Here is a 16,136-nt window from a genome sequence, read left to right as displayed (position 1 = left end):
TGTTTTACTGCCCCAAAAAATTAGAGATATCACATCCTAATCACACCAAGGAAATGCATCAGCATTTAATATTTTGCTATTACTTTAGCATTCCTCAAGTCATGTAAGTTTTTTTCTGGGCCATATGAAAAAATGTTCCCTACTCACAAGGAGTACCAAATCAAGTTTTAGACCCAACACAACACAGAAGACACAAAGCAGCTTAAGACAATAGGAAGGAAAGAAAGCAAGTTGGTGGCTTTTATCCTGTGGTCCTCCTCCGCCACAGCTTGAGTTAAAGATCACACAGCATGATAGCATAAGAGTCTCAGGCCTCTGGTGGCACTGGGCATATGTAGCTGCTTTTCTCAGCCTTTGAAGAGGCAGGGATTTTCAGAATGTCCATTGTGGAATGGATGTTAAAAGTCCCTTATTTGTTCACCAAAAATCACCAAAACTGCAAGTCTTCCTCACCCCACCCACAAAGTCTGCAACAGAGTTTTTTTCTCAGTCAAGACAAAGATCTGCATAGCACTCTTAAAATATGAAAGCTACATAAGTAAAGCTAAAAGAACTGAACGGTACAAAACAAGGATGCTGAGCCCTATCTACTACATTTAATTCAGCAAGACCTCTGAATGGTGTATGCCAGTGACAGGCTGCTTTGAGAGGCTGGTTCGGATAGATAGCACTGCCCTGCTGGAGCTGAGGGAAACGGGCTGCCCCAGCAGTAGGGCCCCACCCATGCAGGGCTCCTTGTAACATGGTCCTGCAGCCCTTCAGGGTCTCTGGACACCTCTGCACTACCCACTCACCACTCAACAACTTTTCCTATCAGGTTTTGCAGCTCCATTCTACTGTTTGCCATCCTCTCAATTCACTGCCAGGCCCTTACTCTGTGCTACCGTCCATCCTCCAGCATAAAGTCCCTCATGCTATAACAGGCCTTTCTTCTTCATCACAGCAGTCTCTTGGCACTGCCTGGATCCAGCAGCCAGCCTCCCCCACAGCTCTTTCAGGGCCTGTGCCTGCACCTGGCAGTATGGCCTCTCAGGCATGGCCCATCCACATGCCTCCATAGATCTTCCCAATGTTCTTACAGTTTACAGATTATCTTCATGCTCTCTAGGCTCCCTCACCATCTCTCCCTAATGAATTTTCAGTTGAGGTGTGGGAGAGGAAGGCTGCAGACCAGATTCAGCACCTAAAGGCTCTCCAGCAGTCCCGGACACAGGGCAGGCTGGCCCAGAGTGATGAAGACTCTTGGATCCTCTGAAGTTCCTAACTGTCATTCAGGACAAACACAGGCAGTGTTCATCAGAAAGGTTCTCTGAGCTTCTCCTCAAAGACACTGCTTCCCTGATCCTTGCCATGTAGAAGCCACTTAAGTCAGTAGGAAAAAGGAAACTTAATCATGGCAACTAATGAAAAGCCACTGCTAGCACAGCCAGGCCCCCATGATGAGAAAGTCAACCAACATCAAGGGGGTCCTTCCCCATCAGGGTTTTCAAGAAGACTGTGCCACCAGCAACATCCACGGTGGCAGTGAACTTCACCAGACAGCACAATGCCTTTGTGTCAGTCTTTGAACAGACTGATCTGTCCAAGCATCCAATCTACAAAAAACAACCCAGGGTAGCTGATGGAGAAACCTCGACATACCATCTTCAAACCTGTGTGCAAAAATGAACTTGTCTTGCCCATCTCTAGCACAGAGCAGTAAGTACATTTTGAAAACTTACTCTACCCCACCCATCTGTAAAGAAGAAAAAAATCACCAAAATAATACTCCAAATACAGTATTTTCCCTCTGAGGAAGAAACGAACAGCACGTGATGTGTAATAACATCCTTTAGCACCTGTCATACAGAGAAACAACTCTGCTCTGGTAGGGGCACAGTAAGAATTGCTGCCACTATCACTCTGTGCCATTGGCAAGGGCACCACCTAATGTCAAGCTACCTGACATGTTCCACCAGCAGACACATTTAATTATGCTTGATTAATTTGAGCTAAAAACCTGTTAGTCTCAAGCCATATTTTTATTTTACCACACTACAGTTTTCGGTCTTAAATTAAAATAATCTTCCTAAGTAAGGACAGACTACAGTATCCTATTGCTCTTATTTAAATAGGGAGAAATCCCCAGGGTGCTTTTGAAGAGCAAACTCCCAGCTAAAAGCAGAAGGGTGCTCAAGACTATCCCAGCACTCAGGAAAAAAGGGCATGAACTGAAACAGAAGCTGGTAAGTCAGGATGGATTGTTTAGCAAGGGTAGGAGTTAAGCTGCACCAGACAGAAGGCAAGTCCAGCAATGGCACCTCCACTTTAAAACATCACAATTTGAGAGACCAATCTGGTCCAAGCTGGACCTTCAGCCACACTGCCAGAGCAGGCAGTCCTCTACGTAAGGAGCACACAACCAACCAGACATTTACCAGTGCTGTGGCCTAATAACTGTGGTTCAGGATTAGCCATGTCAGATCTAAACCAGCATCTGCCAAGCTTTCATGTGTTCCCAAAACCTGTTTTCCCTGCTCTCTTGAACAGCTTATGAGTTACGGCTTTGCTGTGGAAATGCACAAGCCTGACTTGTTTCTGCAGTCAAGCCAAGCTGCAAGGCAATGAAGCCACAGGAATGATTTTGCCCGAGTCATCTCGGGTCACAGCAAGTTGTCCTGAAACTGAGCTAATAAAATAGGTTAGACTTCAGCCAGCACTTTGGTCTTGGGTGTCATTCCACACTTCCAGGACAATGCACAGGAAACAACCCGCACCTGACCAGAACAGGGCAGGCTTAGGAAAAGCCAGGATTCCTAGCTCTGTATCCACCACGGTACAACACTGTGCTTCCTCAGGATCTGGCCTCTAACTGCCCCTGACCTAAGGGCTCTTGCTAAATGAGGTCTATCCAGAACACTTCCCTCCCCCAAACTCCCATTGTTCCAGTGGTCAGACTGGCCCCTCCCCTTGACATACACCACTGCTCTCACTCTCTCACGAGTAAGCTGGCCTAGAAGAGCATCTCTTCAGCTACTTCAGGCCAAAAAAAATCTGAAACCATGACCCTCATTTTCAGTAATTTGAGCATTCAGCTCCCACTTGCAACACTGAAATTCAGGCCACAAATCTGTTCCTTTTTATGCTTGCAGATGGTTGCTTCATCTCCCTACAGATGGTATCCTGAAGCCAAGCAAGTGGCTTTCATGCAAAACTCAAGACTACTATTTGAAAAAATTTGATACAAGCTGAAACATAATTTTCCAAGGAAAGACAGAAGGCTATACTTGTGGCAAAAGTCCTTTATTAAACTAGATTTTGTAAATTCCTTTTCACATTAGAAATTCTAAATGCAAATTACAAAACTATTTCAGTAAAAAACAAAATTATAGTTAACAGCAAAAGTACAACTTTATACAAATAAAAAATCATTTTTAAATTTTAATTTAAAAATAGAAATTTGTATCTTCCAATGTACTGGTCCTAACAGCTTTTACAATTGGTAGGTGCAATACTAGGTTTTTTCACATGCATATTCACATATAGTAATTTAATCCTCTGCAGTTTATTTAGCTGAAATAGCATGAACAGTTGGCCTTTGGTTGGGTTTTGAGGGGGGATGTACCACATGATATTAAAAGCAAAAGCCAAAGTCATTAAGCTATTGTTAAGGTATCCTGAAATATTTTTGAAAATAACATTTTTGCCCTACTACTTTCACAATCAACTGAAATGCTTTTCAGCAGTCACATTACTTCAGACAACTTTCTTCATTGCACCTCTGGCCTTTTTTTTACTCTAAGATCACTCATCGATGTTACACAAGCATTAATTTTGTACATTAAAAAATGATAATTCTCCTAAATTAAAACCTGGGATAACTATTAAAATGTTTTGTAAAAGAAGACACCAAAAGTCACATATTAAAGGCTACCATTTGTCACAAATCACATGCTGTTGAAGAATAGAATAGAATAGAATAGAAAGTGGTACACAAAATAGGTATTTTAAGAGTTGCACATTATTTCAGAGTGCTGGTGGCAATACTGCTATTTTAAGTATCTTAAAATACAGAATTTACACGATACCTCAAGATTCTCATGGATTCTCACCAATGTAACTGCAAGAGACAACAGAAGGCTGGAACTTCTAAAATGTAACCTACTTCGAAATACCATTTTGAAGTAATTATATTTCAAAGAATTAATCCCAGAATACATTATAAAACCAGTCAGAGAAATACAAGAACTCCAGTGTTGTTTTTCTGGAATACTGGCAAGTAGCTGAAGGCATGAAGATCCTTACTAATAAAACTCTACTTATTTCCACTCTGTGCACTGATCTTCTGATCTATTCTGTATCCAGCTCAGCACAGCTTTTAAGCACATGCTTGAGATCCTTCAGAGGATCATTCTATTTTTCTGAGTTGGAACTGCAATGCCTCATTTTGAGTTGCTGAAACTGATAGAGGCTCTGTCACTATTTTCAATAGAGGCAAGATTGGTTCTGCCAGCGTTATGATTTTAAGCCACCATCGCCATCAAAGTTCAGCTGGTAGTCAAACAATGTATGCTAGGTGAATGACCAATCTATACCAGGCAGGGTATTCAGACTGTGTTTGTGAACCTCAACCTGTACCCCAAAGGTGAATGAAATGGAGAAGAGAGAAAAGTATTCCAAACTGCTCTTGAGCTGTGTATTTCTCTGCTGACTTTGACAGAGTGAAGAAAATTCTCCTAGCACTGGGTAGAGCCGATTTTACCCTGAACATTTTTAATGTATTTATCCAAACAGGACTAAGAGATGAAAAAATAATACAGAAGGACACTGAAGCTCACCAGGAACAGCTCCTTTCTGAAAAGTCCTAGCCTACTTCCAGAGACTGTTTATGCATTTTGAATTCTTTAATCTCTTTTGTCCCTTTAAGCTTGCACTTTTAGCTTGCAGTGGTAATTTTGACAGAGGCTCAGGAAGTGGCGACTTCAAAAATACTCCTGTGCACATTGGTCAGAACATTTTCTGGGAAGTGAGAGTCAAGTGCCATCATCAACATCATCCACTTGCTAAGCCAGAAGAAGGCAAAAAGCTGTGTTTCATATCTCCAGGGTAAAGCTGTCAACTAGATTATGATGAACAGATGGGCAAGGCGACAACTTTTTCTGCTTGTCTTTTGAACTAAAACGTAAGCTGTCTTTGTCCATGTTGGGAATGGTGTGAATATGCTGAGTGAATCAGGCTGCCTCCCAAAACAACCAGAAGTGTTGGCACTTCCTTGTTTACAGGCACATCTCTGTAGGGCTTGGGCACCCAAGCAGCTCAATACACAACAGCCACTCACGCCAACCAACAGGGATGATACTGCAAAGAGCTGTCCCAGAGAGCTGTAACTCCATTTGTTACAAACAGCAGCACTAAGGAAAACCTGTTCAGGAGCAGAAGGAAGTTCCTTGGTCCAAAACAAAGATCTTGGCTCCGCTGAGACAATTCTAGCATTTGCAACCCTGTACAGCTGATAGTCTGAACTACTGTCTTGAGGTCAAGTGCCTAAATGGCATCTCGGCCCACTGTAGGCACTGTCACAGAGGATGGAGTGTGGGCTTCACCACACAGGACATCATGCAGTAGCAGAAACAGCTCTGCTAGTGCTGTTTGGGGACCACAGATCTTTTGTATTTCACCCAGTGGTTACCAGAGCAGCGCAGAGAGAAGGAAACAGAGAAAGGACACAATTCAGATGAGCTAACTATTTAAAAATATAAAACTTATTATGGCAGTCTATTATTATAGAAAGAGTCCCTTTGATTAAGTATTATTCAAGCTATTCTTCCACTTGAAATCACCAGGAAATGATTGTTGTATCTGTTGAAGCATGACAAACTCATTTTTAAGTCTACCATGCATCATAGTCACTGTATATGTATTAAGAGTAAATACAGATACATTCAGGAAACATCATGTCTTTCAGCTTGTCAGCAACTTATACGGACACATTTTCATGTGAAACCTATTTCTGTGGACAGCTTTTCTCACAGAAGTTCTTTGTTTATTAGTATTCATGCATACAAATTGCAGAACTTGCACACACATATGGATTCATAAACAAACTCTATGTGCATGTAGTTCCTGGATTAAATTTACTGAAAAGTGGTTAAAAATTAAAAAACTTCTCACATTAATCCTTAATCTATTAATATTATTCCTAATACACAACTCACACCTGTTCTGAAAAATTCTTACAACAAAAATTCATATGCCTTTCAGGAGGCAAAGATGTAAATAAAAATAGCAATGCATTCTAGAAGATAATTTCTATTAAAAATGTGTTCTGATTGTTTACTGGAAACACTTGCCTAAATACAGATGTTTATATTTCGTTTTTGAAGGGTTTTGTTTGGGGTTTTTTTAGTGTTGTTTTGGTTTTTTACACAGATATTTCTAGATGGCGATGCAACACCACCAAAATCAGAGTAACTTTTGTACTCCCAGATTGTCCAGTTAGGAAATTACTACGGCAATATTAGCATTCACTTTGATATTAAAAATACATTAGAAATGTCTCATGATCGTATTTTCTACAAGGAAATCACCAAACAATACACAGAGAATGAAAACATCACTATTAGACATTTGTAAAGTGAAACGGTACTGCATTTGCTGCATTTAAAAAGCCACAAAGTAAGCAACTATTTTAATCCAGTAGGTGGATCTCCAAGAGACTGAACTACAGTATTGTGTCTTTCCCTTTAACTGATCACACTTAATCTGCCAAATTACCAAACACACAGCTGGCCCTAATGCACAGGCCTTACATGCACCTTCCTTCAATGTCTGGAGAAGTTTAGAATGGAGTAAGGATAATAGAACTGGTCAACCTATCATAACATAACCACTAAAAAGACACCAGAAGAAGAAACCTGCAAATACTCAGCACTCAGATGTTGCCCAGTTTCAACGTCTCTTTTGCTCTTCTGAAGGGTTTAGCACAAAGTTCTGAATTACAAAATAACTTTGTACAAGTTATATGTTTTAAAAATACAGAAGCCACAGCAGTCAAAATGTCTGAAGGTCAGAAGACAGATTGGGTATGCTAAGAAGACAGTTATACTAAAAACTGTACCCTAACTTCCCTTAAAAACATCAGTATTTCTCAGTGAAATTCTTAATCTGCATTTCTGAGACTTCAAATCCTTTCAAGTGTCTTCCTTTTGCAGGTTCAAAAAAGGATCTATTCCACACAAAAATTTATTGGAAACGTACTGACAAAACCACTTGCTGTAAATTGAGACTACTTCTAATAAAATAGCATCCTTTAAAACAGATTACAAAATACCAGTGCAGTTGTTCAAAACGTGGGGTTTTTCTGTTATCTGGCAGTCATCTGACACCTCAGTTTCTATATTCCTCTTTCCACAACTCCTCAATTCAGCATGACTTTCAAGCAGCCTGGTTTTATTTCTGTGAACCTATGAAACAAGAAAAGGAAGCTTGAACACGTAAACTATATGCAATTCCATCACCTTCAATTCTCATCAAACTTATGGAAAATGGTAAGGTTCTCAGTCAAGTATGTGTGCATGTGAGAGTCAGGGAATCAGCATTATGTCCTCGGATGTGACTCTGAAGGAGGATTTTACAGGGTCTGGAGTTACGAAGATCTGACAACAGGTGATGAAGATGAAGATTTGAGAAAAAAAAAAAGCTGCTCAATATTCTTGGTTATATTCATTCTGTTCCTCTACTCCTGCTCCCCTTTCATTCCCTCTTGTTTCAAAATGGATTTTCACCCTTGTATTCTGTAGAAGGTAACAAGGAAATGGGAAGTCATTGCTATTTCTGAGTCTCACCTTCATGCTCACCTTCCTACACTGCTCTATATAAAAAGCAGCAAACACACTGATGCCAGCCTAGATGTGCTAAATTGCTATCCCTCATAAACTGAGCACAAATGCAAGTATTGGGAACCAACAAAAAGCAGGATTAACAACTTTTCACAGTAAAGCTAGCCATCTTGAATGGAAATAATTAATTAAATAATATAATTAAATAAATAATTAAACTATCTCAGAGGAAAAGATCTAACCTTTAATAGGTGCTACACAACTGCAGTGGATTTGCGAAACAACGGACCTGCCCTAATCTATGTAGTAGTTTAACAGTATTCTAAAACTAAACTTCAATTTTCAGTTAGTTAAATGTGGGTTAAGAAAAAAATTTATCAGTAACAAAAATCTAAACTCACCTGAAGTTGTGGCTTGTGAGGTATCTGATAGCTGCTGGTCTGATGCGAGCGACTCCTCCCTGACTATGGCTTCCTCTTCCCGTGATAACACTGAGATAGGGTTTACCACCAGTCTGCTGGTACTCTGCAACAGCAGGAATTGTAACGGTTAAAATTTTCCTCAGCAGAGACTTGGCATTCAGTATAACCCTTCCATGCATTCTTCTGAAAACTCTCACTAGTCATTTAGAGCTTTGTTTTCCTGTGCTGGTATGTATATTTTAGAGACAAATAGCAATTTTCCCCCATTTTGAAAAAGTCAAACTCTTCAAATCTAGATTGCTTGCAATACACATATTGTGATCATCACAAAATCCTTCTAATTTCATAGAAGCTTTACTGTTTCTGTCATCTAATATTCAATTGGAATTTACATCCTGTGATATAAATTGCAAAATTAAAAGAGGTGGGTGTAATATACTGAATTTTTAAGTGGTATTTCTGTATTGTTTCATGTTTTATCTTAAATTAATGTGAATAAAGAAATAAGATTTTATTGAATAAAGAAATGAACAAGAAAGAAAATATAAATCCAGTTTTTGACACTTATGTCACATTGTTTGGACTATCTTCTGCTATGCTGAAGCATGGAAATCAACAGATCAACACATTCCATGAGTTTTATTAGAGCACCTAGCCCTGCTAACAAAAGAAACAGCTATCTTCCCAGAGATAACAGCAACCTAAACTGATGAAGAGTTTGAAAAAGAGGAAAAAAATAAACTAAATTGAATTCTCACAACAAGTCAAGATTTGCCAGTTTGGAATTATCAGTTCACATGACATCTTTCTTCAACTACTCTCCCCCCACCATAACTTTATTTAGGTTTTATATTTATTTACTTTTAATTCTGCCTGCAAAAAAGTTCCCAGTATTGATCCTTTTCCCATGTATGTACAGTGACATTAACTTAATTTTTTTTAAATTTAGGTGAATGGACTAAACAGAGAGCCCCTACTATCAATTTGAGGATTCCTGCTTTAAGTGCAGCTCTGGAAATTTAGTTCTAAAAAGCATTAGGCTACAGTTTAAATTACACAAATGTCATTGTAGGAATAGCATGAGATAATGGAATTTAATTCTCTCTGATGCATATTGAAAGAAAGAGTTATCTAAGGCCTCACTGAACATTTTTATTTATACTCTGTGGAGTAGCTGATTCAAAAAATCAGGTTTGTGCAGCAGTACCTTGCATAAGAAAAATTTCTTATTAAAGCATTCCCAGTGTGCTTAAATTTAGAGGGTAAACTAGTAATGCAGAAAATGTCTCTTTTTACAGCATGAACAGTCATGAAGTACTTGAACACTACACTATGAGAAAAAATGAGCCCTCAAGCAAAACTGCATGAAGTGACATTTCTGGAAGCAGCAGTATTCTGATCTCAAGAGATGTTGTGAACAAACTGATACTGAAGTTTCTGCAAGGTAGCTCAAATCACACACTTTCATGTAGAAGTTGAAGACAATATCATTGTGGTTAAAATTCCAACACAGTAAATTTTCTTTTAAGATTATAAAAGCAACACAGTTGTGACAAAGCAGTGCAATGGTGACACATATGTTTGCATCATTACCTCAGTTAAAAATGTTTGGAAGGATAGCCCAAGTATTCAATAAGAATAATAATAATAAAAAAGATAAAACAGAAGGAAGAAGACGACTTACAAAGAAGTAGGGGGAGAGGGGAGGACAGAAAGCAACAAGAATCATTGTCATGTCAAAGAAAAATAATTCCACTGGGGTACTTTGAAAACAAGACAACACAAAGCCTAGTTGTTTTTAACATACATGTTATTAAAGTACATTCATTCCCTCTAATATTGCCATGTATCATGATTTCTTAATAGAAAATGAGAATAATTTTTAGGAGGCAAGAATTATTACCTAAACCCTACCTTCACTTTTTTCCTGCAGCACTCTGGACAACTGATTCACAGCTTCATCCACGTGGAGACCATGCAAATCCAGCACATTCATAGGCAGCAAGGAAGTATTTATTCTCTCAAAAATTTGCACAGCAGCAGCATGGTTGGCTTCTTTCATCTTCTGCTCATGAAGCCGACCCTTTATTCATAAGCACAGTGACTATTATACACCGAGAAATAATCTAAGCTCCACACTGGTTTCAAAATGACAGCACTGGCAGGGTGCTTTTAGTTCAAGTTTGAAGCAGTAAAATTTATAATTCTAGCAGAACTTCTGCAAGAGGCTCAGTAAGACCTACTCACAAGAAGATTTCATGAAATCTGTTTGTGAGAAACTACTCAAAGCTGGCACAAAGACGACATTTTAACAAAAGCCTTACAAGGAGAAACAAAAGGCAGAAAAGGCAAAAAAATCGTAAGGTCTTTACAAAAGCTAAAAAGTTACACTCCATGCTGACTTGCAGATTTATTTTCCTAACAATATATTTATTTTCTGCAAGTATTTTGCTAAAATTATCGTGAAACAGTGTCAGAGAAACTGCCCAACAGATAAACCTGCTGACTGTTTTATTTGAGGTTAATTCTCCCGAATGCATTCCCGAAATTTCAGTCAAGACAAGGGTAAACATTTTTAATAGTTGCCTATAATCTCTTCTAATACTTTCGGCATCTTTTATGACTGACAAGGTCAGTAAGTCCATTCTGGAATGAGGGCAAAGAGCAGTACGGTCACCTTACAGAGTGAACAAGTACCAACTCCTTCCTGTGAACCTTGCAATGATAGTATCTGAGAGACTGAAGCAACAAATTATGTCGTTGAAGATCTGTAGGCACAGTCTGAAAAGGAATGGAAGTTTTAACTCCAGGTATTGGACTGACAAAGGCTCAAGAGAACAAAAGTGACAGTCTGTCTTAAACTTTCTTAAAATGGATTATCTGAAGTGCATTAGTGTCAGACCAAAGACAGCAGCTCTGTAACTCACTTGCAAAGGATTCCCAAGACAAAGGCCATCAAGCATAAAGTATTTTTTATGAATAAAGGTAGCTTGGTTTGCCTTTTTATTACCTAAAAGAAAGTATATAATAAATAAATTTCAATTTATTTACAATAGATTGTATTTGTTCTTATGGATAAGAACAAAAGTAAGACAGGACTTGAAATTATATTTCTATTTAAAATCCTGCACACCTTTGTTTTGAATCTCTCAAAACCTCAAGAATATATGAATATAGAACATAAAAGGTTCATTATAAAGATTGATAATCAGTATTTCCTACATGCACAGTAACAATCTAAACATTTAGAGTTATACCACTTGCAAGAAAACTTTTTTAATAAGCAAATTCAAGTTATTTATTATTACATTTTTGTTCTGTCATAATACAATTCAAGTTTAGAATTAGATGCTTCTACAATGTGAATTCTTATGAAATTTTTATATGCTATTAGATCAGGGAAAAACTACAGCCTTTGAAGATATTTGTAACAGAATTTTTAAGAGTGGTGTCAATGGAGGAGTCTCCTGTGAAGGCACCAAGAAACCAATGTAGAGGAACTTTGATTACAAGAACAGTTGATACTTAAAACCAAGAGTATGATCAACAGCAGTGATCAGCAGTATTCAAACGGGTACATACTAAGAAATGTGCCTGAATGCAGACCAGAGAGCCTGTGCTCCAAGGCCAGAGCACACAAGACTGATCAGCAGCACATCTACACTCCATAACCAGATGTATCGTGAAAAGCATGACATACACACCTCATTTATCCCAACCCAAGACAGACTGTAGCCATAAAGATAGTCAGAATGAAGAAGCGAAGACAGCAGGCAGCAATCTTGCCCAAGATTTATGGAGGATGAAGCAAAAGATGACATCTTAATACCTGTCTGACTCCTATAAAGTACAGAAGATGTGTCTAAAAACAGTTCAGCACCAACATACACAGATGATTCAAAAAAAACGTTGTTTGTAGCAGTGCATGTTACACTCCAGTGAACCTGGCCAGACCACTTGGACACAAATCTTGGTGTTTACAAGTATGTGATGTGATGTGAGAGAGATCTAGGACAAAGGAGCATGTGTGACTAAGCACTAGACCTTTCATGACATCTTGCACCAAATTTGGTTATGTTAGCTTCCTGTGCCAATATCATTACTAGTGAAAGAGAATTTACTTGTGGTTATTTACAGTGTAACACACAGGGAACAGCGACCAAATTCAGCAACTCTAGTAGGCATGATGTTTTCCTTATCAGTTCCAATTCAGTGTTTAAGCACCTCCCTAAATTCAGACAAAAAGCACAGTATTATTGTTTACCTGATGCGCATAAAATGCTGCCACAGGCTTCATACCCATGCGATAGGCCTCCCCAGCCTTCTTCAAACATTCCTGTCTCTTTTGCTGGTGACAAAAAGCTTCTGCTCTTAAATCATCATATTGTGGATACTCAAAGTCTTGAAACATTTCATTTAAAGGCTCATCCTCTTCCTTACTTTTTGCCTGTAGGAATTTGCATTGTTGATGTTACGGATGCATTGTAGGGTGTTTTCATTAGCACAGTTTTGGCTATGTTTGTAACTATGGCTTAAAAAAATATATCAATACCTTCTTCTCACGGTTCTTTGCAGCATTGTTGGAAGAAACAATTTCATTTTGCTGAACATTTTCTTGAGCTATAACTGTTTTTACAGGATCTGCCTCCAGAACGCAGTTCAGAAACTGTTCAGTTTGTTCTAAAGAGTAGCTGTAAGGGATAAATAAAATCTGTGACTTTAGAAATATATTAACAGCTGCTATATTTATCTAAATTATTACAAACCTTGATATTGTTACAGAAATAGATTACAATGAAAATAAACACTGGAATGGAATATTTCAGCTTATTGCAGAAAGGCTTGCAGACTCCTTGCAGTAGGGCATTACCGGCATCAACACACATGCAGTCTTGGTTGACTGAAACATAACTGAGGAGCACTTGAACATTAAAAGCAAGATGACATACTAAAGTAAATTGCATCCTACCTTAATCAAAGACACATTAATAAATGCTGCTCTTTGGGCTGGATAATACAGTTCATCTTAAATCTTCTCTGGTCAGGGTTAGATAGTTCAAACTAATTTAAAGCTAGCTCAGTTTCCTGAAACCCTAATGAATCCTTGTATTTTTACTCAAATTTTGTTATCAAATTTAATTAAGTAAGACATCAGCTGCCATCACCTTTCTAATAAGCCCTTTTTCTTCTTTATCCTTGCTGTTTAGTCAGGTAACAAGAGGAGACTGATCAAAAGTAAAGACAGACTTTGGGAAAGGCAATACTATGAAGACAATTTATAATGTGAAAAACGAGATGGTTAAATGTTTGAGTTATAGAAATGGATGAAGGATATATTTAAAACAGGAAAGATTTTTATAACAACTTGAACAAGCAGCATGACTGACAAGTAGGTAGGCAAACCCGCATGTAGAGACTGGCATTCAAATGGCCAAGGATGAAAAAAGATGTTTCTCTCGAAAAAAAAAGTTCACTTCTCAGAAACTTGGATTTAAGAAGGCAGACAAATATCCCAGAAATATAATTCAGGAGAGAGAAGGAGAAAGTCAGCAGGAAGAGATGGAGAGATGGCTCATTCCTTCAGAGCTGCTGTAGTAATCAGGAAAGTACTCACAGGTAACATCAGGTGATGGTAGTGTTTTCCTCTTGGGCAGATGCCATTTTCTGTGAATTGACTATTACCACACCCACTAATTTCTCCCACTAGATTTAAACCTCAGCTCTAGAGAAAATACGCAGTTCCACTGACAGTGAGTCAGTGGTCAGTAGCCAGAGATATTCTTCTCCCAGTGAAAGACAATGCCTATTCCCCTTTAAAAAGAAATGAGTCTAAACTGAGAGTTTTTATACCCTTTTTACCTTTAAGACCAGCTAGTTTTGCCTTTATTTAGGCTAACAAAAAGTGCTAGTTTGGAAAAAGCCATTTTTTAGTAGTATCTTAACTCTCAATATTTACGACTGTAACTGTTACTGAGTACCATTTTTACAAAGAAGTAAAAAGATTTCTTACTTGTTGTCCCTGAAGACATCCATTAAGAAATTTTGATTAATAGTTGGAAACATCTCAAAAAGTTGCTTCTCCTTTAGTTTAGCAGCACAGTCTTTTCTAGCTGTAGAAGGAACACGATTCTACCCAGAAGACAAAAGAAATATATTACAAGTTCTCTATTAAAACAAAATACAGTAAAGGTGGAGCCAATCTAACTTTACCATTATTTGTTACGATTTAAAAAGTATCTACTCAGTATGCACCCACAGCAATGACAACATGCCATATCAGCCTGCCACACTGATCAGCATAAAGTACGGACAGGTGACTTGTATTATACGCCACTGCAGTACTCTGCAGTCTTTTGAAGTAATGCAGCTGGAGCTCCCTCATAACTTGGACAAAGTAAAAGAAGAAGTTTTTAGGAGGGATTTAAGTTTTGGAATTTATTCCCTGCTAGTCCATCTAGTCCAGTACTAAGCTTGTGCAAAGTCCACCTCTTTTCTCTATACTGAGGGCCAGGGTTTGAAACAACACTTTATTATTAAGCAGCATAAACAATTTTGGTCTGGTGTATCTGAAGCTGTGTCTGTAATAACTATTCTAATTTGTGAAGTCATCTGAGAAGATGACATAATTATAGCTTAGAATAAATTGGACTGATCATTCAAATTATTTAGATTTTTTTTAAAAAAGGAAAAAAGTGGTCAAAATACAGTCAAGCTCCATCAATCGAAATTGAAAATAAAGCTGTGGACATGACAGTAGTTGTTATCAGTAGGGCACATACATGCAGTTCAAAGAAAGAATCCACAAGCCATTTTCAAAGTACAGGCTAATGCATCCAACTTTCTACACCAGTTCAAAGCTCTTCTACTTTAGGACAGCTGCTTATCGGAGACTTTTACAAATAAGAACGCCTGTTCTGAACATCGGTGGGGCAGTATAGGGAAGTATCAGGCACAAGCCAAACAGGCAGGGTATGGGAACTCTGTGTGGAAAACAAAGAACTAGTAAAAGTCTATTAAAGATTTACTGTTTTCTGAGAAGTGGGTACAGAGACTTGTTTGAGATTAACCTCCAGTACTTATTTTAATGTCTCATCTCTTAGGCATGTTGTGGGTTCTCCTTACAAAAAAAAATATTAAAACCAATTCAGTACACTTCTAAACAAACAAGGCATGAAACCAAGAACTTTTTTTTGGTATTGCAGTCACAATAAAAAGCATGGAAGATCACACTGATCTTTGGTTTTAGCTGAGCAATCAAAAAACAATTCAACCAAACACAAATGCTAACCTGCATAGTGAAATGCAGCACAGTCTGTTTGTGAAACAATCAAAAGGACCATCAACCACAAGCAAACTCCTGTATCACAGTAATCAACAATACTAACTGGCATGCATTTGTCTCACAAATTCAAGCTCTTATTAGCAGCACAGGGTTGAGTCACCAAATAAGACATACTCTATTTCACTAACAGTAATCAATCTAAACAACAATAACAAACTGGTGCTATCCATACCAGGTCCTGTCTCTCCTGCATCGCCATTTCTTCAGAAATTATTTGCCTGAGAGAAACTTTCTGAATCTGAGCATTCCAATGATCCATAAACGGAAAAACGTCTGATGCTGCTGTGGTTTTCGTCTGTATATCATCAGATGTGTCTGCAGCCCAGCTCGTTTTTTTCTTCTGTATTTTACTGTCTGCATTCTGAGATAACAGCGCTTCTGAGTCATCTGTATCTATCTGCTGAATCACTGTAGGACATTCAAAAGCAATAAAAGTAGGGTGACAAAACATTTATTAGCATATATATACATGTAATGCCAAAATAATTAAGACAAGTTCTTCAACCTATACAGTTTGAGTTTTGTTAAAACAAGATTATTAATGCTAAAACAGAA

General features: G+C 38.1%; 1 protein-coding gene across 8 annotated transcripts in view; it reads right to left on the bottom strand.

The window, feature by feature from the left end:
- Positions 1–3,266: 3,266 nt before the first annotated feature.
- The window catches only part of N4BP2 (NEDD4 binding protein 2), a 35,574-nt gene continuing 22,704 nt past the window's right edge, over positions 3,267–16,136 (bottom strand). For 3 of the 8 annotated variants that reach the window (XM_032108516.1, XM_032108517.1, XM_032108515.1), the window contains exons 13-19: positions 15,754–15,989; positions 14,250–14,368; positions 12,792–12,930; positions 12,504–12,686; positions 10,154–10,322; positions 8,219–8,342; positions 3,267–7,442 (exon numbers count right to left, since the gene is read on the bottom strand). In XM_032108516.1, the coding sequence (XP_031964407.1) occupies positions 7,397–7,442; positions 8,219–8,342; positions 10,154–10,322; positions 12,504–12,686; positions 12,792–12,930; positions 14,250–14,368; positions 15,754–15,989 (1,016 nt within the window). In that variant the 3' untranslated portion in view covers positions 3,267–7,396. The other 5 variants (XM_032108518.1, XM_032108519.1, XM_032108520.1 and 2 more) reach the window with 5 other exon arrangements.

This window comes from Corvus moneduloides, chromosome 5, assembly GCF_009650955.1.
Source record: "Corvus moneduloides isolate bCorMon1 chromosome 5, bCorMon1.pri, whole genome shotgun sequence".
NCBI classification, from domain to species: domain Eukaryota; kingdom Metazoa; phylum Chordata; class Aves; order Passeriformes; family Corvidae; genus Corvus; species Corvus moneduloides.
The sequence above is the reverse complement of the archived record's forward strand: the minus strand, read 5'-3'. Positions and strand labels throughout refer to the sequence as shown.